General features: G+C 46.1%; 1 protein-coding gene across 2 annotated transcripts in view; it reads right to left on the reverse strand.

Moving 5' to 3' along the window:
* The window catches only part of SCN4A (sodium voltage-gated channel alpha subunit 4), a 176,224-nt gene that overhangs the window by 17,979 nt on the left and 133,492 nt on the right, over positions 1 to 24,753 (reverse strand). For both annotated transcript variants that reach the window (XM_029572321.1, XM_029572322.1), the window contains exons 21-25: positions 20,132 to 20,410; positions 18,626 to 18,679; positions 9,457 to 9,594; positions 8,420 to 8,524; positions 5,982 to 6,252 (exon numbers count right to left, since the gene is read on the reverse strand). In XM_029572321.1, coding sequence (XP_029428181.1) covers positions 5,982 to 6,252; positions 8,420 to 8,524; positions 9,457 to 9,594; positions 18,626 to 18,679; positions 20,132 to 20,410 — 847 coding nt within the window. The remainder of the gene's footprint in view (positions 1 to 5,981; positions 6,253 to 8,419; positions 8,525 to 9,456; positions 9,595 to 18,625; positions 18,680 to 20,131; positions 20,411 to 24,753) is intronic.

Genomic DNA, 24,753 nt, shown 5'->3' on the forward strand with positions numbered 1-24,753 from the left:
CATCGGCAGGAGAAACACCGTTCCGGATTCCCCCTTCCGGGGTGGTTCCATCGGTGCCTTCTGGTATATCTCCACCGATATATCCTTCGGTTCCATCCATTCCACGCCAGGCACCGATTCCATCGGCAGCACCGAAGCCATCGATGCCATTTCTGGTTCCACCTACGGCACCGATTCCACCTCGGTTTCCATCGATGCCTTCAGAGCCTCAGCCAGGTCCATCAGGGCTACAAGCCCCACTTGATCCCTACGATACCTGGGGCGATGATGATGATACATCTTCTGACACAGATTTACCTTCGCCACCATCTCCTACAGAGAGTAGAAAAAGATCTCCTCCTGAGGATCTATCTTTCATTAATTTTGTGAAAGAGATGTCAGAAGTTGTACCTTTTCAACTACAATCTGAAGCTGATGACAGACACCAGATGATGGAACTCCTTCAATTTCTGGATGCTCCAAAAATCATCGCTTCCATCCCTATACACCAGGTGTTTTTGGATCTGCTCAAGAAAAACTGGGAATCTCCTTCATCAGTGTCCCCAGTTAACAAAAAAGCTGACTCCACCTACCTTGTCCAGTCAGCACCAGGTTTCCAAAAACCTCAACTGGATCATCGCTCTGTTGTGGTTGAGTCCGCGCAGAAGAAGGCCAAGCGTCTTAAGCCACACTCTTCTACCCCACCTACCAGGGACAACAAGTTCCTAGATAGTGTTGGACGGAAAGTCTATCATGGAGCTATGTTGATTTCACGCATAGCTTCATATCAACTTTACATGACTCAGTACAACAGAGCTATCCTTAAGCAGATGCAAGACTATGCTGACACGTTGCCAGACCAATACCAACCGCAGCTTCAAGCCCTTCTTCACAAGGGATTTGAGGCAGGGAAGCACGAGATAAGGACTGCCTACGACATATTCGATGCTTCCACAAAAGTTTCAGCCACAGCCATCTCAGCCAGACGTTGGGCTTGGTTAAAATCATCCAACCTTCGCCCAGAGGTTCAGGATCGTCTTGCTGATTTACCCTGCTTAGGCGATAATTTGTTTGGAGAGCAAATTCAGCAGATTGTGGCGGAGTTAAAAGACCACCATGAGACGTTGAAACAACTCTCATCTGTCCCACCTGAGCTGACCTCCAAGCAACCGCAAAAGAAAGACTCTAAGAAGTCATTCTTTCGACCATGCCGTTATTACCCTCCATCGGCCAGGCCTCGTCCAGCTCGATCCTCTACTAGGACTCAGCCGCGTCAGCCTAGGAAACAAAGGCCTACTGTAGCCCCTCCTCCTGGGCCTGCGGCTGGCCTTTGACTCCCCTGTAGGGAACACATGCCAAACCCCTCTTCCGGACATCCCTGTAGGAGGTCGACTGTACCATTTTCTACAACCTTGGTTGCAGATCACCTCAGATCAGTGGGTGCTAACAATTATCGCACAGGGTTACCACCTCAACTTCATAACTCTTCCGGCAGACTCCCCGCCTCTTCAAGCGTGGAGTCTATCCACCCATTTGGCTCAATTACAACAGGAAGTATCCCTTCTTCTGCAATCAAATGCTATAGAACCCGTTCCTCCCTCTCAACGAGGCAAGGGATTCTATTCCAGATACTTCCTAATACCAAAGAAATCAGGGGGACTACGTCCCATTTTGGACCTTCGAGCCCTCAACAAATACCTTCAAAAAGAGAAGTTCAAAATGGTAACCCTAGGCGCGCTGCTCCCTCTGCTACAAAGAGGGGATTGGCTGTGCTCTCTCGACCTCAAGGACGCTTATACCCACATTGCGATCACACAATCCCATCGCAAATATCTGCGGTTTCTAGTAGGCCACGACCATTATCAATACCGTGTCCTCCCTTTCGGTCTAGCTTCTGCCCCACGGGTCTTTACCAAATGTCTCGTAGTGGTAGCAGCATTCCTAAGGAAGGAAGGTGTCCACGTCTACCCATACCTGGACGATTGGCTTATCAGGGCCTCCACCCAACAGATAGCTCAATCCTCCCTAAAATTGACAATTCAAACACTCCTTTCCTTAGGGTTTCTCGTCAATTACGAGAAATCTTGCTTAGTCCCGTCTCAAACCTTATCCTTCATTGGAGCAGACTTGGACACCTTACAGGCAAAGGCTTACCTTCCTCTTCAGAGGGTCCACACCCTAATGTCCCTGGCTCACCAGCTCCAGTCTCAGAACACTGCCACGGCTCGCCAGTTCCTCATTCTCCTAGGGCACATGGCATCCTCGGTTCAAGTCACTCCCATGACCCGACTAGCCATGAGAGTAACACAATGGACTCTACGACACCAATGGATTCAAGCTTTTCAGCCTCTGTCCTCCATAGTCACAGTCACACAAGCGCTGCGCCTATCCTTAACCTGGTGGACGACTCAGGTCAACCTCCTTCAGGGCTTACCCTTTCTTCCACCGGATCCGCAAGTAATCCTAACCACCGACGCTTCTCACATCGGTTGGGGAGCCCATGTGGACCACTTTCAAACCCAAGGGTTATGGTCCAAAGAGGAAGCCGAACACCAGATCAATTTCCTGGAACTTCGAGCAATCCGCTATGCGCTCCGCACTTTCAAAGATCATCTCTTTCATCAGATAATCTTAATCCAGACGGACAACCAAGTGGCCATGTGGTACATAAACAAGCAGGGAGGCACAGGCTCCTTCCTTCTGTGTCAGGAAGCTGCGCAGATCTGGGCGGAAGCCCTCTCCCACTCCATGTACCTCAGGGCCACTTACCTGCCGGGAGTAGACAATGTATTGGCAGACCAGCTGAGCCGTGTCTTCCAACCACACGAGTGGTCACTCGATCCTCTGGTAGCGACCTCTCTGTTTCACAAGTGGGGTTCTCCCCGCATAGACCTCTTTGCGTCCCCTCAGAACCACAAAGTGGACGATTACTGCTCTCTCATTCGGAGCCAGCACTCTCGGCCGAGGGATGCATTCTCCCTCAAGTGGACAACCAGTCTGCTCTATGCATTCCCTCCACTCCCTCTTGTGTCAAAGACTCTCGTGAAGCTACGCCAGGACGGAGGAACCATGATCCTGATAGCACCTTACTGGCCACGCCAAGTATGGTTTCCAATACTCCAGGATCTCTCCATCCGCAGGCACATTCCTCTGGGAAAGGACCCGCATCTGCTCACTCAAAACAACGGATGCCTCCTCCATCCCAACCTCCAAGTCTTGTCCATGACGGCATGGATGTTGAAAGGTTAGTCCTTCAGCCTTTCAACCTTTCAGATTCCGTTTCTCGGGTCCTGATAGCTTCACGAAAGCCTTCCACAAGAAAGTCTTACTCATACAAATGGAAAAGGTACACATCATGGTGCACTTCTCAGTCCCTTGATCCCCTTTCCTGTCCAATCTCCAAATTCTTGGACTATTTATGGCATCTCTCTGAATCAGGTCTTAAAACCTCTTCTATCAGAATGCATGTCAGTGCGGTAGCCGCCTTCCATAAGGGTATTGGGGGTAATTCTATTTCAGTACAACCCCTAGTAACACGCTTTCTTAAGGGCTTGCTCCATCTAAAGCCGCCCTTGCGTCCTCCGGCCCCATCCTGGGACCATAACCTGGTTCTTGGTCGTCTTATGAAACCTCCTTTCGAACCTCTGCACTCCTGTGACTTTAAATATCTCACTTGGAAAGTGTTATTCCTTTTGGCTATTACTTCAGGTCGCAGGGTTAGTGAATTACAGGCCCTAGTTACCTATCCGCTTTACACTAAGCTCCTGCAGGACCGCGCGGTACTCCGCACTCATCCTAAATTTTTACCTAAGGTAGTTTCTGAGTTTCATATCAATCAATCCATCATACTACCTATCTTTTTTCCCAGGCCCCACTCCAACTCTGGAGAGCAGACCCTGCATACCCTAGACTGTAAACGAGCTCTAGCTTTTTACCTAGACCGTACAGTTTCCCATAAGAAGAGCACTCAATTATTCGTCTCTTTCCATCCTAATAAGTTGGGACAACCTGTGGGTAAGCAGGCTCTTTCTTCCTGGTTGGCGGACTGCATTTCTTTTTGCTATGAGCAAGCTGGCATTCCTTTTCAAGACCGTGTTAAAGCACACTCTGTGAGGGCCATGGCGACGTCAGTGGCACACCTTCGATCGGTGCCGCTTCCTGACATCTGCAAAGCTGCAACCTGGAGTTCTCTCCATACCTTTGCAGCCCATTATTGTTTGGACAAGGCTGGAAGACAGGACTCCATCTTCGGCCAGTCTGTCTTGCGTAACCTTTTTCCAACCTGATGTACCAACACCCTTCCACCTACCCGGTTGGGTGCGGATGCCCTTTCCCAAATTTCTCCTCACTTATTGTGCTTGCTGCACACCGTTGGGTACATTTGGTGCAAGTCGGGACATCCTCAGCTCGGTACTCACCCATTTGTGAGGACAACCATCCTGCTTGTCCTGTGAGAAAGCAAATGTTGCTTACCTGATGTAACAGGTGTTCTCACAGGACAGCAGGATGTTAGTCCTCACGAAACCCGCCCGCCTCCCCGCGGTGTTGGGTTCGTTTTATTCTTACTTTCTAGGCACTGCCTGTAGCTTTGAAAATCAGACTGAAGGGAGACCCCTGCTGGCTGCAGGGTCAGTGCCTTGCTGGGCATGCCCAGTAGGGGCCAGTCAAAGTTCTGTTTAAACTTTGACAGAAGTTTTCCGTGGTGGGCTCCATCCTCGATGTCACCCATTTGTGAGGACTAACATCCTGCTGTCCTGTGAGAACACCTGTTACATCAGGTAAGCAACATTTGCTATCCCTGACCATCAGAATTGAACTCTATTAGCATATTGTGGCTACTGGGCGGGCGCTCCCATATTTTTATAACCTCCTCCAATAGGGAAGTAAAATATTAAATTACTAAACGATTAAATGTTAGCTGGATGGGAAAATCTAGGGGAAGTGGAAGAGCAGTGGGCAAAACTTAAAGGAGTTATTATGTTAGGAAAGTAAACAAAGGATAAAGAGGCTGCTATGGTTTATTAAAGAAGTAGCTGAAAAGGTAAGGAAAAAAGATTAGCGATCATTTACAGTCTGGGAAACTGAAAATCATGGGGGGTAACCTGCATGGAGCAGCAGTTACTACCCTTAACCAATAAGCCTTGATGCTTTTGGAACAACTGCAACATCGCTCTCTGCTTTGACGGCGGGTGTGTGTGTGGGAGGTGGGGGGTGGAAAAGGATTTGGATTCAGACGACAATCAACACGGGTCCTGGCTTTTATGGTCTGGGGTACTATTAAGGGAAAAAACACAGGACCAAGTCCATAAGCAAAGCACATCAAGCAGCACTGTCTGAATTTTCAAGGAGGCTCATCACCCAGTCAAAATGTTGCTAGCAGTAAATTTTTTATGGGTTATCATAAGGCTTGGGAATAACCGCACAGAGCGGCAGTTGCTACCCTTAAGAGAACACGGGGGTAACCTGCACGGCGCAGCAGATACTACCATAAAAAGCTTGCTGGACAGGCAGGATAGACCATTTGGTTCATTTCTGCCATCATTACCATGTGACTATAAGACCCAGCAACCTACATGAAGTTATTGTTATTTTGTGTTATTTCAATTCTTGTTTGATGTTTTATAGTTTATAATATTGTTTTATTTTGCTGTACACCATTTGATAGCTTTTATTTTGCGTTGTATACTGTTTTGGGCAACTTATGTGGGACAATGATATGGAAACTAACTAAATAAATAAATAGAAAAAATGGGGTGATAATGGGATTGTTCTTTCTACCTAATGAGCTCTTCAGTCCCACAAATATATTTCTGAAAAGCCTGCCATCCTTGGATCAACCTATTGAGATTTCCAGGTCCCTATTTAGGACTTTACACTTTTCTATAGAGATAGGTACACGCTCTGTGCTGTATAAAACATTATTTTAAAAGGCCTGTAGGTAAGGGGGGGAGGGGGAATTTAATTAGTGTGAAGTTTTCGCTAAGGAGCGTGAGAAAACTCACCTATGATAGAGAGAATGACTACTACAAAGTCAAAGATATTCCAGCCGATGGTGAAGTAGTAGTGCCTTAGTGCTAACATTTTAAGGACGCACTCAGAGGTAAAGATAACGATGAAGACCAGGTTGATCCAGTACAGGACATCGATCTTCTGTTGGCTCTGGTCATCGGTCTCAATCATCATGGTCACCATGTTCAGGCAGATGAGCACCATGATGAAAATGTCAAAGAACTGCGTCGTGACAAAGTCAAAGACGAGCCCCTGCAGCTTGTTCTGCCCAGGCACGGACCATTGGAGAGATCAGCAAGCAAAATATGGAGGAGAAAGGAAGCCCGCATAGACAAGAAAAGAGAAAAGTGCATTTCAGACGGCTAGACAAATAAGGAATGGTGCATGCAGAAAATGGTATTTACATTATCAAGCAAGCAGTTCCGTGGACTCCAGTCATTATAGGAGACCTGAAAACATCCTATCAAACACATGTCATCGGTGATTCTTTTGTAATTAATAGCAGGGTGTGTCAGGGCATATGTGGGCTGTCAGGATGAATAGGGAATGCCGTGTAATTACCATGTAGGAAGCACCAGTATCCTAGTGCCTTATCACTACCCTAAAATGACTTTAGCTTAAAGCAAGTTATGTTACAGGGTTTGGCTCCAACCATTTAGTACTGGCATGCTGGGATATTGGTAGGTGGGGGGTGGGCGGAGGCGGAGCCTTTCCCTGCTGGTCACTGAGCAGGGATTCTTCATACTGCCCTCACTGGTGGCAGCCCTAAAGGTACTTTTTAACTACAGGGTTTGAACAAATAATCAAACTAAACTGCCCAGGTAGTTTAGCATTGATTATTGCCCCCAGAAAAATTATCCGCAGGGATTTGCACCCGTTTTCTCTGTGGTTAATTTTTCACTTGGAAATTATGCGCACAGTTTTGATCAAAGAAAGCGATGCACGTTTGAGCATAGCCCACCCCTGCCCCCTGGGAAATGCCGCCGAACAATGCGGGCAAAGTTACCAACCACTTCGTGGGGAGTTTTGCCTGCATTGAGGGTGTGCAGCTTTCAAACCACCCACCCACCCACCCATTTCCCTGGGTAAAATGCTTTTTTTTTTTTAAACCTGTGGAAATGGCTTTGAACATTGCCCTCTAAGAGGTCCACGATGAGTAAAGCCAGCAAGCAGGAAGGTTATCCGGGTAATAATGATCCCTGAGAACTTTATCCAGATGTTCAGCAAATCTTACCCAGATAAGTAGTTCATCAAGTATCCTCTAGTAAAGTTGTCCAGATAACTTTAGGACAGGTATATGTTTGAGCAGAGTTACCCGGCTAGCTTTGTCCAGAGAGTGCTGATAAGCCTTACTGCCCGGGGCAAAGTGAAACCATGCCTGGGGAATGCTCCCAGCACTACCCCTTTATTAGCTGGGTCAGTTTTGTCTGGGCAACAAAATTTAGCCAGGAAGCAGGAGAAAATATTCAAATCTCAGGTTTTGTCTGCCCAATTGTTAGTCAGGCAAAGCCTTTCAATATTGACCTGTATATAATTAGGGCGACAATATAGCTCGATATTCAATAGAACATAAGAAATTGCCATACTGGGTCAGACCAAGGGTCCATCAAGCCCAGCATCCTGTTTCCAACAGAGGCCAATCCAGGCCATAAGAACCTGGCAAGTACCCAAAAACTAAGTATATCCTATGCTACTGATGCCAGTAATAGCAGTGGCTATTTTCTAAGTCAACTTGATTAATAGCAGCCAATGGACTTCTCCTCCAAGAACATTTCCAATCCTTTTTTAAACCCAGATACACTAACTGCACTAACCACATCCCCTGGCAACAAATTCCAGAGTTAATTGTGCGTCGAGTGAAAAAGAATTTTCTCCGATTAGTTTTAAATGTGCCACATGCTAACTTCATGGAGTGCCCCCTAGTCCTTCTATTATCCAAAAGAGTAAATAACCGATTCACATTTACCCGTTCAAGACCTCTCATGATCTCAAAGACCTCTATCATATCCCTCCTCAGCCATCTCTTCTCCAAGCTGAACAGCCCTAACCTCTTTAGCCTTTCCTCATAGGGGAGCTGTTCCATCCTCTTTATCATTTTGGTCGCCATTCGCTGTACCTTCTCCATCGCAACTACATCTTTTTTGAGATGCAGTGACCAGAATTGTACATGGTAACGACCAAAATTGATCCTTGTTTTACCCCACTATATGCAGGGGGATGTAGTGCTGCTTTTCTTAGGGAACCAGAACCGCATCAGCTTGTCTCCCTAGACATGGAGTCTGCACGGTCACCCTATTTATAAAAGTAGGGACAGGGGCCCAGGGGTGTTTGGGGCTAGTCTGATGATATGATGTAACCCTGTACCTTTTGCTGAAGACACTTTTTCCCCATCGTCATGTCACTTTGCCAGAAGTGTCTGCCGAAGACGTACCTGTGGTCTTGGGATGGGTTTCTGGGGCTTCTTGGATCCCAGCTTTTTCATGGCATTATAATACTTCTTCTGCTCTTCTGTCATAAAGATGTCCTTACCTCCAAAGTAGAGAGAGAGAGAGAACAGCCCTTATTTTAAATATCCCACATCAGACCCAGATGCTTCTGGGCATGTACAGGGTTGGAGAGGCTCCTGCTTACATGATCAGGATCAAAAAAAGTTGCTTTTATAGCTTAACAGCTTCAAAGGGAATTTTTGTGGTCTTTGTGAAAGCCTGAACACTGTCAGATGAACAAAATGTTCCTGCTGTTGCAGGAATTACTTCTGTAGGAAGGGATAGGCCAGGGACTGTGGAAATACAGGGAACACGCTTACAACAGGAGTTATTTTCATAGCAGCAAACTTGGAAAAGGTGTATGTGAAACTGTTCTTTTTAAGCTATTAGAGGAACATGGAACATTAGCACTAGCCAATCAGCAGGCAGTTGGAACAGCAATTACTTGACAGCAGACGCCTGCCAAACATTGCTGCTGATGTGCTTAAGTACAATAAGGCAAAATTGCTTAAAAAAAAAAAAAAGTGCTATGAGTCATGTCTTTAGAAGTCTAGTAGATGTTATTTCAGGCTGTTCATGTGAGAGGACCAAGCAGAGAGCTCCTGTCTAACCTCAGCCAGTGCAAGATGACATCTTATGCAATAAGAGAAATTTCTAACAGCAAGTATTGCCTTATTGTACAAATCTTAAGGCCTAAAGAAGCCCTTTGACATTCCCCTATCACAAAGGAAATAGCATTCAGGATTTTTAACAAGTTGTTTTTCCCCTAAGCACATATAGTCTTGTATTCTAGCGCTGGAAGTCTTTTCAGCTAACTACCTTTTTTGTGAATTTTGATACTTGTCAAAGTTCCTGGATTTATGGTGCCTGAATCAAAAAAAATCTCCATTTATTAACAGATCAAAAATCACATTATTTCCCCATCCCAGAAAGGAGGTAGGGAAGGAGTTGCTAAAGGACCCAGAGCAGAGCAGACACTTATCTTTTTCTTCTGCTGATTAAAGTTGTCAATGATGACGCCAATGAAAAGATTGAGCGTGAAGAAGGCCCCGAAGATGATGAAGATGACAAAGTACATGTACATATAAAGGTTTATCTCATACTGGGGCTGCTCTTCAATCTGTGGGAAGAGAGGCAAGGACTGAATGAAGGTCGCAGCATGGCCACAGGGCGCAGACAGGCAAACACGGCGAGGCGAGAGGCTGATGGCTGTGTCAGGCGGTGCCAAGTCGCTGGGGATAGACCAAGCCGGGCCTTGTTTAGCCACTGTGTCTGTGGCGTTCACATTTTTTCTGGGAAAAGGGCAGAAACTGCAGGCCACACGTGCAAAGAGGAAAAAGAGCAGGCCTGGCTTACCCTTCCCCCCAGCGACCTGGAGCCAGCTGGTAACCATGTTTGAAGCCAAATAACAGGGTTGGTACGTTAGAGCGTCACACATTGCTAACATCAGAAGAATAGGCACCTGTTTCTTCGCTATATTGTATCCTCTCTTGGTCTTCTTCCTGACTCTCCTTTCTTTTTTTTTTACTTGAACATATTTTTTATAACATAAAAGATTTCCACCTTTTTATTATAATGCTAGACCTCCTGTTTTTAAAAATCAAAAGGATGGGTCAGCCCAGTGGCTTAAGGGGCTTGGAGTATCATATCCTTGACATGTGAAAGAGCCAAGCTTGATTCCCGGGTTCAGCTTTTGCTCCCCAGCCTAGTCAGGGCTGAGGATGCTAGGGAGGTAGCATTCGCAGCCCTTGGGTGGGAGGTGGGGGGTAAGGATGAGAGGATGGGGAGGAAGGCCCAGCTATTACTCAACAGTGACATCTACTGGCTAGAACTAGGGCATACATGTACTAGGTTCCAGTTCATTTTTGGCTCATTTTTGAATGTTTGCCATTAAGTTAATTCTTTTATTGCTACTAATAGTGAGACATTTATTGAGATATATGTTTGAAATTCTGCAAGTGTTTTTTTTGATGTGTTATGATTACAATTATTCTCCCATTTATATCACTGTTTATTAAACAGGGTTGTGGGAGGTTGTATGAATATTTTTCACTTTTAATATACTTCTCTGTTTCTAAACTTAAAAAAGTAAACATATTTTTGTTGTTAAATACCTGTTTGTTGTCAAATTATATTTTGTTTTCACATAGGTTGTAGAGAGGCCTATTAGACTTGGCTCATAGTCTTTGCTTATTGCTGTTGCATTAATGCTGATCCTGGAAGCTACTGCCTTCTTATATTTTGTACAAAAGTGCTTCTCCTTATCATCTCTCCCCTTGCCTCTACTCTTGAAGGATGGTTTGTGTAAGGGGGTCCCTAATTTGCCCATTACTAGAGTGCATCAGGGAGTGATTTCAGAGTAGGAGTGGTGGGTAGTTGGCATGCCCCATTGGGCGGTATCAGCAATTTAACAAATCTCTTGTGCCCTCTTGAGTACAGGGTTCTTTGGAGAGACTTTTCAAGAGAGAGGTTCTGGCGTTTTGGACTCTTCCTCCAAGGGGAGAGGTTTGGAGGAGTATCCTATCCTAGGAGGGTGGCTGGGGCCCAGAGTCAGAGGGCCTGAGCTTCTAAGACTAAAAAGGTGTTATAAAAGAATCCAAAGGAGGATTCCTAGTTTCCCGAAGATCCAATTCAGACGGATTTCTTTGGAAGAGAAAGTGAATTCCTGAATTTGAGCAGGCCCAGTAGTTTATATACCGTTGTTCCAAATGAGTAGTCTGAAAGGAAGGAAGGTGTACGTCCCTGCTCCTTATCTGACCAGGGACAGTGCTGAAGAGCTTGGAGAAAGAAGAATCAGAGGGAACACCGACTAGCAAGGGAAGGTGCTGAGAGTTGCTCACTGACAAAAGGAACCAGCCAGAGGCTCACCTTCTTCTGAGAAGTGAGAGAAATTCCAGAGAAATTGCTATATCCAGAGAATCACGTACCAGGGCAGGGAAATCCTCAAGGGGAGGGTTCATGCCCCAGAGAGCTTACCTGCAAGGGTATGCAGCACTTGCTTTTGTGTGAGAAACCAAGTTTATTTTTATTGCTTCTGGGCTTAGTTTTCTGCACTAAGTTATAATATACTGCTCTGGAATTTTGTTTCCTGTAAAGGATTTAACTTTTGGACATCTACCATGTGCCTGTGGTGTTTTGGGGTACTTTGCTGAACTGGTCTGCAAAAGAGCTCCAGGAGAGAAAGATTGATTCTTTCTCACAGGACAAGCAGGATGGTAGTCCTCACATATGGGTGACATCACTTTTGTCAAAGTTTCCAGAACTTTGACTGGCCCCTACTGGGCATGCCCAGCATGGCACCAACCCTGCAGCCAGCAGGGGTCCCCCTTCAGTCTTCTTTTTTCCGCGCAGCAGTAGCCACGCAGTTAAGGAGCTCCGCAGAGATTCCTGACAGGAATTTTCCTCACGGAAAATTACTAAAAAATTATTTACCCCACAGGGGTCCTCCATCAACTTTTTCAAGCCGCGGTACTCCGGTAAGTTTTTACCCGTTCTCCGTCGATTACCGTCGAGTTTTGCCCTCGCGGCCTACTGGCCATCGACTGTACCGCGGCTCAATTTTTTCATGGATATGGCGTCGGGGTTCCGCCGGTGCCTGGACTGTAATCGCACCATGTCCATCACAGACCCTCACAAAGTCTGTGTAATGTGTCTCGGAAGTGAACACGATGTCCTAACCTGTACCAAATGTGCCCTTATGACACCAAAAGGTCGCAAGGCTAGAATGGAGAAGATGGAGCTTCTCTTCCGTGCTCAAACCCCGACACCGTCCATTGCATCGACGTCGTCAGAACCGGCACCATCAACTTTGCGCCAGCATCGACCTCCGGCCGGTGACCGTCCAGCATCGACGACTTCTCGGCCTTTGTCACCCTCTACTCCCCCTTAGGACCGAGAGGATCGTAGAGATAAACATCGCCACCGGCATCGAAAGTCTCGGACCATCGAGGGAGCAAAATCATCGACCTCGCCATCGTCCGAGCCGCCGTCCAAGAAGCCCCGTCCAGAAAAGGCACTGACCTTTTCGGCGACCAGGTCACCGAGGCAACCCTCACCTGACGGTATCGGGAGACGCTACTCCGCCTTTAACGGTGGTCCCTCCGGCTATGCCTCTGCCTCCTTCTTCTGTTCCGGAGCCGGGGCTGCTTGCTCCAGGTCTCCGAGAAGAACTGGACTGGATGGCTTTCCTGCATTGACTCCAGGTTCCTCTGGCACCGACACCGGTACCGATTGCAGAACCGACCACTGATCCGATTCCAGCAGCATTGGCACCGCTGCTCTCGAGGATGGAAGTGCTTATGGCCGCTTTTCCATTGATGGACCTCGGATCACCGATGGCTCCGGTGCCCTCCCCGCTTGTGTTGTCATCGGGAGGAGAAACACCGTTCCGCATCCCTCCTTCGGGAGTTCTTTTGATGCTGATATGTCCATCGGTGCCACTGATCCACCCATCGGTGCCGACGCGTCCATCGGCTCCACCGAGCCATCCATCGATGCCCTCGATGCCTGCACCAGTGCCTTTGATGCCTTCATTGGTGCCTCCAGTTATTCCTTCGAGTCCTTTGGAGCCTCGACCAGGACCTTCAGGGATCCCACCACCCCATCCTCCTCTAGTCCCTAGAGGAGCAGGTGCTGATGCCTACGACACCTGGACTGATGATTCTTCACCAGACACCGATGAGTTGCCTTCACCACCTTCACCTACTGAAAGTAGAAAGCGTTCTCCTCCAGAGCACCTTTCCTTCATAAATTTTGTGAAGGAAATGTCTGAATTGGTACCCTTCCAATTGCAGACTGAACAAGATGAAAGGCTTCAAATGTTGGAGCTGTTACAATTCCTGGATGCTCCCAAGGAAGTAACCTCCATCCCTATCCACCAGGTTCTTCTAGATCTCCTCAAAAAGAACTGGGAACATCCTGGCTCTGTGGCTCCAGTCCACAGGAAAGCTGACACAACATATCTCGTTCAGTCAGCTCCAGGTTTTTGCAAACCTAAATTGGATCACCAATCTGTGGTTGTCGAATCTGCCCAGAAAAGAGCAAGGAGAGCAAAACCTCTCACTGCCTTTCCCCCAGGCAAAGGACAGAAATTTCTAGATGCCATTGGTTGCCGTGTCTTCCAGGGATCAATGCTCATCTCCAGAATTGCCTCTTATCAGCTCTATATGACCCAATATAATAGGGTCTTATTTAAGCAGATACAAGACTTAACAGATTTCCTGCCTCACCAATTTCAAGAGCAACTCCAAACCCTAGTCAACAAGGGTTTTGAGGCAGGCAAGCATGAGATACGATCATCTTATGATATCTTTGACACTGCAACCAGGGTATCTGCAGCTGCTATCTCGGCAAGAAGATGGGCCTGGCTCAAGTCTTCCGACCTTTGCCCTGAAGTTCAGGACAGATTGTCCGACCTCCCCTGTGTAGGAGACAATCTGTTTGGTGAGCAGATTCAACGGACGGTGGCGGAATTAAAGGACCATCATGAGACCCTGAGACAGCTCTCTCTCATGCCTTCTGAATACTCTTCAAAACAGCCTTTTCGGAAAGACTCTAAGAAGTCATTCTTCCGCCCGAAGAAGTCCTACCCGCCACCAACTAGAACCCGTTCTACGAGACCATTCCAGAAAGCCCAGTCTTGTCAGATATGGAAACAAAAACCGCAAACAGCCCCTCAGCCGGGCCCTGCTTCCGGTTTTTTACTTTTCACATAGAGAGCAGCAGCTAGCTTCCATTGCCCCACATACCAGTGGGAGGTCGATTGTGCCATTTCAATAACAGGTGGCATTCAATCACCTCAGACCAGTGGGTCCTAGCGATAATTGCTCAAGGTTATCGTCTGAACTTTCTCTCCATTCCACCGGACTCCCCACCTCTACCGACGTGGAGAACATCCGACCACTCAGTGCTCCTGGAGCAGGAGGTCTCCTTTCTCCTCCAGTCCAGAGCAATAGAACCAGTGCCATACTCACAACAAGGCCTAGGGTTCTATTCCTGGTACTTTCTAATCCCCAAAAATTTGGGAGGCATTCGTCCAATTCTGGATCTACATGCCCTCAACAAGTACCTCCAGCAAGAGAAGTTCAAAATGGTAACCTTGGACTCTCTTCTTAGTTCTTCAACAAAGAGAAGACTGGCTCTGCTCTCTAGACCTCCAGGATGCATACACTCATATCGCGATAATTCCATCTCATCGCAAATACCTGAGGTTTTTAATAGGCCCCAAGCACTATCAGTACCGAGTGCTTCCATTCAGCCTTGCGTCTGCACCACGAGTCTTCACAAAATACCTCATTGTAGTTGTAGCCTTCCTCAGAACTCAAGGTGTTCACGTCTACCCCTACCTAGACGATTGGTTAATCAGGGCTCCCACTCAGCTAGCTGCTCTGTCGTCCCTACATCTCACTTTACACACTCTAATTTCACTCGGATTTCTCGTCAACTACGACAAATCCTGCTTAGTCCCATCTCAAACCTTATCGTTCATTGGGGCAGACTTGGACACCTTGCAGGCAAAGGCTTTCCTGCTTCGACAGCGAGCTCTCACTCTTGTGTCTCTCGCACACCAGCTGCAGGCTCAACACTCCACGACTGGACACCGCTTTCTCATCCTCCTGGGACACATGGCGTCCTCAGTTCAGGTCATCCCAATGGCCTGTTTGGTCATGAAAGTCATGCAGTGGACCCTAAAGTCACAATGGACTCAATCCATTCAGCCCCTGTCGACCATTGTCCACGTAACCGACTCTCTCCGTCTGTCTCTCGCCTGGTGGAAAAATCAGATCAGTCTCCTCCAGGGCTTGCCCTTTCAGGCTCCAGACCCTCAAATAACTCTCACCATCGATGCTTCCGACCTCGGATGGGGAGCCCACGTGGCCGATCTGCAGACACAAGGATCTTGGTCTCCAGAGGAAGCCAAACACCAAATAAATTTCCTGGAGCTGCGAGCAATCAAATATGCTCTCAGGGTCTTTCAGGATCGCCTCTCCAATCAAGTCATTCTGATCCAGACGGACAACCTGGTGGCCATGTGGTACATCAACAAACAGGGAGGGATGGGCTCCTACCTTCTGTGTCAGGAAGCTGCACAGATATGGGCGGAAGCCCTCTCCCACTCGATGTACCTCAGGGCCACCTACTTGCCGGGAGTGGACAATGTGTTGGCAGACAAGCTGAGTCGCACCTTTCAACTGCACGAGTGGTCTCTCAACCCCTCAGTGGCGAACTCGATCTTCCACCAATGGGGTTATCCTCAAATAGACCTCTTTGCGTCACCTCAAAATCGCAAAGTAGACAACTTCTGCTCTCTCACTCGCAGCCAACACTATCAGCCAAGAGACGCGTTCTCCCTCTCATGGACAACTGGTCTCTTATATGCATTCCCTCCACTTCCACTTCTCTCGAAGACTCTCGTGAAGTTACGTCAGGACAAGGGAACCATGATCCTGATAGTACCCCAGTGGCCGCACCAAGTATGGTTTCCAATACTTCAGGATCTCTCCATTCACAGGCACATTCCGTTGGGAAAAGACCAGCTTCTAATCACTCAAAACGATGGGTGCCTACACCACCCCAGTCTTCAAGCCTTGTCCCTGACAGCATGGATGTTGAAAGGTTAATCCTTCAGTCACTTAACCTTTCCGAACCAGTTTCCCGTGTCCTGATTGCTTCACGGAAGCCTTCCATGAGAAAATCATATTCTTACAAATGGAACAGGTTTACGTCATGGTGCTCTTCTCAATCCCTTGACACCTTTTCCTGTCCAATCACAAAGTTTCTGGACTATCTCTGGCACTTGTCAGAGTCAGGTCTAAAAACTTCCTCCATCAGAATGCATGTCAGTGCGGTTGCCGCCTTCCATAAAGGTGTTGGGGACGTTCCTATTTCAGTACAACCCCTTGTAACACATTTTTTGAAGGGCTTGCTTCACTTCAAGCCTCCTTTGCATCCTCCGGCCCCTTCTTGGGACCTCAACCTAGTTTTGGGTCAGTTCATGAAACCACCATTCGAACCTCTTCAATCCTGTGACCTTTGATATCTCACATGGAAAGTGATTTTCGTTTTGGCAATCACTTCGGCTCGCAGAGTTAGTGAATTACAGGCTCTAGTTACCTATCCGCCTTATACTAAACTTCTGCAGGACCGGGCAGTACTCCGCACTCACCCTAAATTCTTACCTAAGGTAGTATAAAGTGGAGGCATTCAAACACTGCACAGAGCGGCAGTAGCCACAGCGGCATTCAAACACTGCACGGAGCGGCAGTAGCCACAGCGGCATTCAAACACTGCACGGAGCGGCAGTAGCCACAGAGGCATTCAAATACTGCACGGAGCGGCAGTAGCCACAGAGGCATTCACGGAGCGGGATGCCAGTGGCCAGTAGTTGGTGTTCCACCTTCACGGAGCGGAAGGATGGAGGGCTGCTATTTCCAAAAAAAATTAAATAAATAAACAAAAAAATAAAAACAGGGGTGGGTAAGAGTATGGGGCAAGGGGGTGGCCTGCTTGTTACAGCGGTTGCTACCCCCAATTGAGCTGGATGTCACTTGGATGCAGATTCAAAGCTGCTCTCTAAACTGGGTGGAGGGGAATTAGGGCTGGAGGGTACTGGAAGCCAATAGTAACAGGTGGGAGAGAGAAAAAGGGAAAAAAAATGGATAAAGTGCGTAGCTTGCTGGGCAGACTTGATGGGCCATTTGGTCTTCTTCTGACATCATTTCTATGTTTCTATGTTTCTATGTATCGGAGTTTCATCTCAATCAATCCATTATACTACCTACCTTTTTTCCCAGGCCCCATTCCAATCCAGGAGAGCAGGCTCTGCATACCCTTGACTGCAAACGGGCTCTAGCGTTCTACCTAGACCGTACAGCTGCCCACAGGAAAAGCACTCAATTGTTTGTCTCTTTCCATCCTATCAAATTGGGGCAGCCTGTGGGTTTACAAACTCTCTCCTCCTGGTTAGCGGACTACATATCCTTTTGCTATTGGCAAGCAGGCATTCCACTTCACAACCGTGTTAAGGCACGCTCTGTGAGGGCCATGACGACTTCAGTAGCACACCTACAATCGGTGCCGCTTCCTGGCATTTGCAGGGCTGCCACCTGGAGTTTTCTCCACACCTTTACAGCCCACTATTGCTTGGACAAAGCCGGAAGACAAGATTCCATCTTCGGCCAGTCTGTCTTGCGCAACCTATTTACAACGTGACGTACCAACACCCTTCCGCCTGCCCGGTGGGGTTCAGGATGCCCTCAGCCAAATTTCATCCCAGGCCTAGTGCCTTGCACGCCTGGGTATATTTGGTGCATACTCGGACATCCTCAGCTCGGTACTCACCCATATGTGAGGACAACCATCCTGCTTGTCCTGTGAGAAAGCAAATGTTGCTTACCTGTAACAGGTGTTCTCACAGGACAGTAGGATGTTAGTCCTCACGAAACCCGCCCACCGCCCCGCGGTGTTGGGTTCGTTACGTTTTCTTATTTTATTTTCGGCAATACCTTTAGCTTTTTAACAAGACTGAAGGGGGACCCCTGCTGGCTGCAGGGTTGGTGCCATGCTGGGCATGCCCAGTAGGGGCCAGTCAAAGTTCTAGAAACTTTGACAAAAGTGTTCCATGATTGGGCTCCATCCTGTGATGTCACCCATATGTGAGAACTAACATCCTGCTGACCTCTGAGAACACCTGTTACAGGTAAGCAACATTTGCTTTCCCCGCTGTGAAGGAAGAACCCCTGTCCCCCCCTCATCCACCAGGAGGCATGTGTTCCATGCTAGCACATGACCTTCCCAGTGAACCTCTGTGCACAGCCAGAAGTCAACCTCCCTTGTTCCAATCATTGTTCGTTTTATTTATTTGAGTGTTATATATACCGTCGTTCCATGTGAGAATCACTAGTCCACAACGGTGTACAGGGTTGACACTCACACAAAGTAGGATGAATTACAAAGGTAGGTAGGAACACAGTGGTCCCAAGATGCAAGGTAATTCTCCATCCCCCACCCCCTCCCAGAACCTCATGTGCATGGCACACACTATAGAGTTTTAAAAACATGCGTCATACATTGGCATGGACACATTTTCTACAATGTCAAAAGCGCATGCTCTGTGCAACAGTTATTGGTCAGCAGGACATGGTTTATCTCACTTCTCGGGAATCCACTGCAGCATACATGATATCCATCCAGCCTTTGAAGGTAGCCTGTAGGGAGAGCAAGAAAAACTTCTTTAGTTTCTGCCTATAGATAAATTGCAACTAGAATCTGCCCTGTCTTTTCCCCATGACGCAAAGTAATGATCATGGCTTCCTGCTCAGCTCCACCGAGATCAAATTCACAGCCAGGTAGGAACTATGATGCTATAATTGACATACACCAGTCATGTGTTATTGCATGTGAATTTGTTTATGAGCTAATTCTAAAGAAGGCTTTTCCAACAAGGCTCAGCTTAAGGAACATCAGTTATAGTGAATTCAAAATAACCTCTGCAATTAATGAAGTCTGTCAGATGAAACGTGCCCATCTCTCTGGCTATTAAGTTTAACGCCTAAGTTGGCTTACCCTGAAGAAGGCTCCAGGCATCTGATTACACTGGCAGCATCCATTTTGTTCCGTCAGCAGCAGATCAATGTTATCTGCTTGTGGGAACTGAGTGATGTGCTGATGTCACCAGCTGCTCTGAGATTCCATATTTCTTTCGAGCTACATCAGCACAGCGTTGGCTGTGGTTCAGAAAATATAACCCATGTTATGCCTTCCTTTCTCTCTCCCCAATCCAGTTTAGAGCCAGGGTTTGGTTCATCTCCTCTCAGACCCACCTAGTTCTAGCAGTGATGGTTCAAGGGTGCTTTGAACCAGGTGTGTAGTGCTCAATACCCCATGATTGATCCATAGTCCACAAACCTGAGATGCCGTTACCAGGATTGGCAATACAAGGCACAATACTGATAACTATGTGGTAAATTAATCTATAATAGTGCAACAAACCACATGTGAAGCATAAAAAGCTATTGATATTAGTGTCTTGGCTGGAGATTAATTATGTGAGATTAATTATGTGGCAACGCTGATGCCACATAATTAATCTCCAGCCAAGACACTAATATCAATAGCCCCTGATGAAGATACCGAAACACCGGTGGTGTCGGGCATCGCAGAGCTGTTGTTTTATGCTCCTGCGCTACTCAAAAGGATAAGTGTCTTTCTAAGCTTTGTTTGGTGTTGGAGCAATACATATGTGTTTAACGAAAAAAAGACAAAAAAGACATTTATGCGCTCAATGTAGCATTAAAATACTTTTTGAGATACTTTTTGAGAAATATACTTAAAAACATATACTTAAATATACTTAAAAACAAGGAAAAAGTGGCTTACCATGCTTGTATAGAGTTAATAAACCCTGTGATTAAACACATAGAGCAGACTCTATTGTTACACTTTATCAATAAGTGAACAAATTGATAAAAACGCTTTTTGCGTTCATACCATCTGCTCATCTATGAGGGTTTAACACCTATTTTCATTGTACAAGTGGCTTTTTATGCTTCACATGTGGTTTGTTGCACTGTTACCAGGATTGGAGCATCTTGCTGAGTCTACATTGGGCATAAACAAGAACATGCAAAGAGGAGAATACGTGTTAGTCTCCAACTTACCACCTGTAGCAGGGAGAGATATCCTAGGCCCACATTGTCAAAGTTCACTTTCACATTCACCCAACGGATCTCACCCGTGTGATTCAAGGCCAGGCAGTCTGACCTATTGTTCACAATGCTGATATCAAAGAGGTCAGAAGTGGTGGTGTTGATACACCGATAAAACTTTCCAGCAAAAAGGTTAACGCCCATAATGCTGAATATCAGCCAGAAGATGAGACAGACCAGCAGCACATTCATGATGGAGGGGATAGCGCCTAGCAGCGCGTTTACCACCACCTGCCAAGGGAGGAAGCACAAGGGCCGGCTGAAGAATGCTTTAATCATTGCATTGATTCATTTATTCTGAAAATGTAAAGGAATGCCAATGCTATGCCACCATGAGTGCCCATACATAACCTTTGAGGCACAGATGTTTCATGCCAAAACACTGTTCTCTAGAAGGGCAGCTTTAAAAACAGTGCACTCCAACAGCTTTCACAATGCCTGCTGGCAGAATTTCACTGAATTTATTTTACTATTCTATTAAAAATTACATTGCACTCAACTCACTACATCTCTCAAAAAATACAAAGATCTACAGACATATATCATCAAAAGTCCAATATTCTATGACTTTGGAATAATAATGAAGGTACATTCTCCAGATCTTCAGTATCTTCCAATGTTTCACGAACACTTTTGTAATCCGGAGAAGAATCATTGTATAGCTTATAAATGTTCCTGAAACTCCAAGAAAGATCTAAATTGTTCATTATTCAAAATTGTGTTGTGATCCATAACCTATTTCCACTGAAAAATTAATTTAAAAAAATATTTAAATCCAAATGGGAACCAATCACAGAAGGCAGAGACTTCAATCTCAAATTTCAAATTTCTTTCTCCAGATGGCCAAACCCATGTAATCGAAATAGCTTAAAGCTCTGCTTTCTGTAATTGGTTCCTATTTGGATTTACATATTTTTTTAAAACAATTTTTTCAATAGAAATGGGTTATGGATCACAACACAATTTTGAATAATGAACAATTGAATCCTTTATTGGAGTTTCAGGAACATTTATAAGTTATAGGAGGATTCCTCTCTGGATTACAAAAGTGTTCGTGAAAACTTGGAAGATATTGAACATTTGGAGAATATACCTTCATTATTATTCCAAAGTCATAGAATATTGGACTTTTGATGAGATAAGTATATAGACCTTTGCATTTTTTTAGAGATTTAGATTAGTGAATCCTTTTCAATGTAATTTTTAGGAAGATTATTATTTAAAATTCTTGTTTTCATAGAATATATCAAATAAATTAGGTATTGTACTGTTAAATGTATTTTTCTGAGTAATAGATTACAATTTCAGTAATTCCTCATAATGTCACCATGAGTACAACTGAGGCAGCTGAAGACCAAGTAAAAAAACAAAATAAATCAAGCTAATTATTTTTGTCTTAAAGGTTACATGTACTCAAATTAAATTATCTTCCCCTGATGTCTCTTTAGAGCACTTACCTTTATATACAGATTTCACTATTTTCATAAGAACATAAGAAATTGCCATACTAGGTCAGACCAAGGGTCCATCAAGCCCAGCATCCTGTTTTCAACAGTAGCCAATCCAAGCTACAAGTACCTGGCAAGTACCCAAAAATTACCTAAAATCATGCTACTGGTGCTAGTAATAGCGGTGGCTATTTTCTAAGTCAACTTGATTAATAGCAGGTAATGGACTTCCCCTCCAAGAACTTATCCAAACCTTTTATAAACCCAGCTACACTAACTGCACTAACCACATCCCCTGGCAACAAATTCCAGAGTTTAATTGTGTATTGAGTGAAAAAGAATTTTCTCCAATTAGTTTTAAATGTGCTACATGCTAACTTCATGGAGTGCCAAAAGAATAAATAACTGATTCACCTTTACCCGTTATAGCCCTCTCATGATTTTAAATACCTCAGCTGTCTCTTCTCCAAGCTGAACAACCCTAACCTTCTTAGTCTTTTCTCATAGTGGAGCTGTTCCATCCCCTTTATCATTTTGGTCACCCTTCTCTGTACCTTCTCCATCTCAACTATATCTTTTTTGAGATGCGGCAACCAGAAATGTACACAGTATTCAAGGTGCGGTCTCACCATGGAGCGATACAGAAGCATTATGACATTTCCCGTTTTATTCACCATTCCCTTCCTAATAATTCCTAACATTATGTTTGCTTTTTTGACTGCCGCAGCACACTGAGCCAACAATTTCAATGTATTATCCACTATGACACCTAGATCTCTTTCCTGTGTGGTAGCTCTTAATATTAACCCTAACATTGTGTAACTACAGCATGGGTTATTTTTCCCTATATACATCACCTTGCACTTATCCACATTAAATTTCATCTGCCTTTTGGATGCCCAAATTTCCAGTCTCACAAGGTCCTCCTGCAATTTATCACAATCTGCTTATTTGTTTTCCCAGACTGTACAGTTCGATGTCCTTGGTTTTAAAGTCTGAGCCTGAGTCCAAGTCCATGAGTCTGAGTCTCAGTCTGAGCTCCTGAGACGTGTCTCTGGTCTTCGGTGTTCTTGTTCCAGCTTCTGTCTTGTTCCAAATCTTTGAATCCAGTTCCTGCACTGCTATTGGCAGGGGTCCGTGGCCAGCCCCTAGGTTGTGTAGGGCACGCAGTGCTGCCAGACTTCCTCAGAGCCTTTGTCCAAGTCTTCAGAGTCATGTTCAAGCCTTTGTCATGTCTTGTCTTGAGTCCTCAGCCTTTGTCTGTCCTGATGCACAAACCGCTTCACAGTGGCAGTACAAAAGAGCTTTCGAGGGCTATGCCTCGATCTTCATGGCCTGTGGGCTGCCTTCTCCATCACTGCGCTGATGTCCTCTATCCTTGCCGGTGTCTTCCCCTTGGTTTGACGCCCATGTCTCAGCCCGGATTTGAAGAGTCTATGGCAGGAAATGCCGCGGTGCCTCACTGTGATGTGATCTCCTGCAAGCCCTATAAAAGGGCTCTTCAGTCTTTGCGCCTGGCCTTCGCAAGATCTTCTATTTTCTGTCTTCATCGTTGGAGATCCTCCATGTCTTCATTCCTATGATGTTCCTGGTCTCTCGTCGTGTTCCTGGTTCCTGTGTTTTCTGAGTCCTGGTCAAGTCTTCATCTTATTCCCGAATCCAAGTCTTCATCTTGTTCCTGAATCCAAGTCTTTGTCTTGTTCCTGGTTCCAGCCTTCGTCCTGTCTAGAGTCTTCATAGTCTTCATTGCTGGTTCAAGTCTATGGAAGGCCTTCCATGATTTTAAAGTCTGAGCCTGAGTCTGAGTCCCTAAGTCTGAATCTGAATCCGAGTTTCTGAGTCCTGTTCCTTGTCTTCAGAGTTCTTGTTCAAGCTTCCGTCGTCTTCCAAGTCTTTGAGTTCAGTGCCTGCGTCGCTATTGGCGTCGCTATTGGCGGTTGTGTAAGACACGAAGCGGTGCCAGACTCCCTCAGAGCCTTCACCATGTTCCCAAGCCCTGAGCCTTCATCTTGTCCAAGTCTTCAGAGTCATGTCCTAGCCTTCATCACATCTTGTCTTGTGTCCTCAGCCTTTGCTGTCCTCATGCACAAACTTTTTCACAGTGGCAGGCCGCAAGGGCTTTCAAGTAGCTGGAGGGCTACTCCAGAGACCATCATTGCACTGCTGGGTCTCAGTTCCTGGTGTGTGTTGGACGTCCACATGTTCCAGTTTCCAAGCCAAGACTATTACTGTTTCAGCCAGCCAGTGTCCGGATGTGTTCGCCTACCAGCAGCATGGACCATAGCCAGTCCTGGGGTTGTGTCAGTCGCATCGCAGCACAGGGGCTCACACTCTTGAGCGCCCATCTGCATTCACCTAGCTTCCAGCTCCTGGTGAGTGCTAGGGTTGCTAGTTGGCTTCAGATTTTCAGGAAAGGCTGATCCGGTCCTGGCTTTACTTCACTGCATGTCGGGACTTGTAGTTTTGCTTTTCTAAAAGACTTCAGTAGAGAAGTCCTGGCATGCAGTGGGGGTAAAACAAGGACTGGGTCAATCTGTCCTCAAAATCTGGAGCCAGTTAGCAACCCTAGCAAGTGCCAGGCCCTGTACCTCAGGTCCCAGACCCCAGGCACTGCATCATTTTCTATGATGTTTTACATGCCTTTGGATTAACTTATTGCTAGACAGTCCAGCGATTAAACGAAAAGCAGTAAAAATGACTTACATACTTTTCATTCCAGTAATCAGACATTTATGGGTGAATTTTCAAAGACTTATGCTAGGTTTTTGTGCATAAAATTTGTATATGTGCGGACCAAGCACATTTCCAGATGGTTTCAGGTACGAGTGTACTTCTGCTGCTGCATGGAAAATTATGCATGGACATAGAAGGTACTTCCGGGGCACTGTGAGGGTATTCCTGGGTGGGGTCAGAAAGTGCACACACATTCACATATTTTATAAGTAGAGTTGATGCATACGTCATCAGACGTGCGTGCATGTTTTTGCAACTGCTAATCAAGTTGCAGGAATTAAATCTGATTTTTCTTTTGTCAGCAGTTTTTGGGTGGAGGGGTCTAAGGCAAGTGGTGGAAAGTGTGGGTGAACTGATGGAAGGCCTGGGTCAAGCAATGGAGGTCTGGGTAAA

The sequence above is a fragment of the Rhinatrema bivittatum genome, chromosome 12 (assembly GCF_901001135.1).
Source record: "Rhinatrema bivittatum chromosome 12, aRhiBiv1.1, whole genome shotgun sequence".
Taxonomy (NCBI): domain Eukaryota; kingdom Metazoa; phylum Chordata; class Amphibia; order Gymnophiona; family Rhinatrematidae; genus Rhinatrema; species Rhinatrema bivittatum.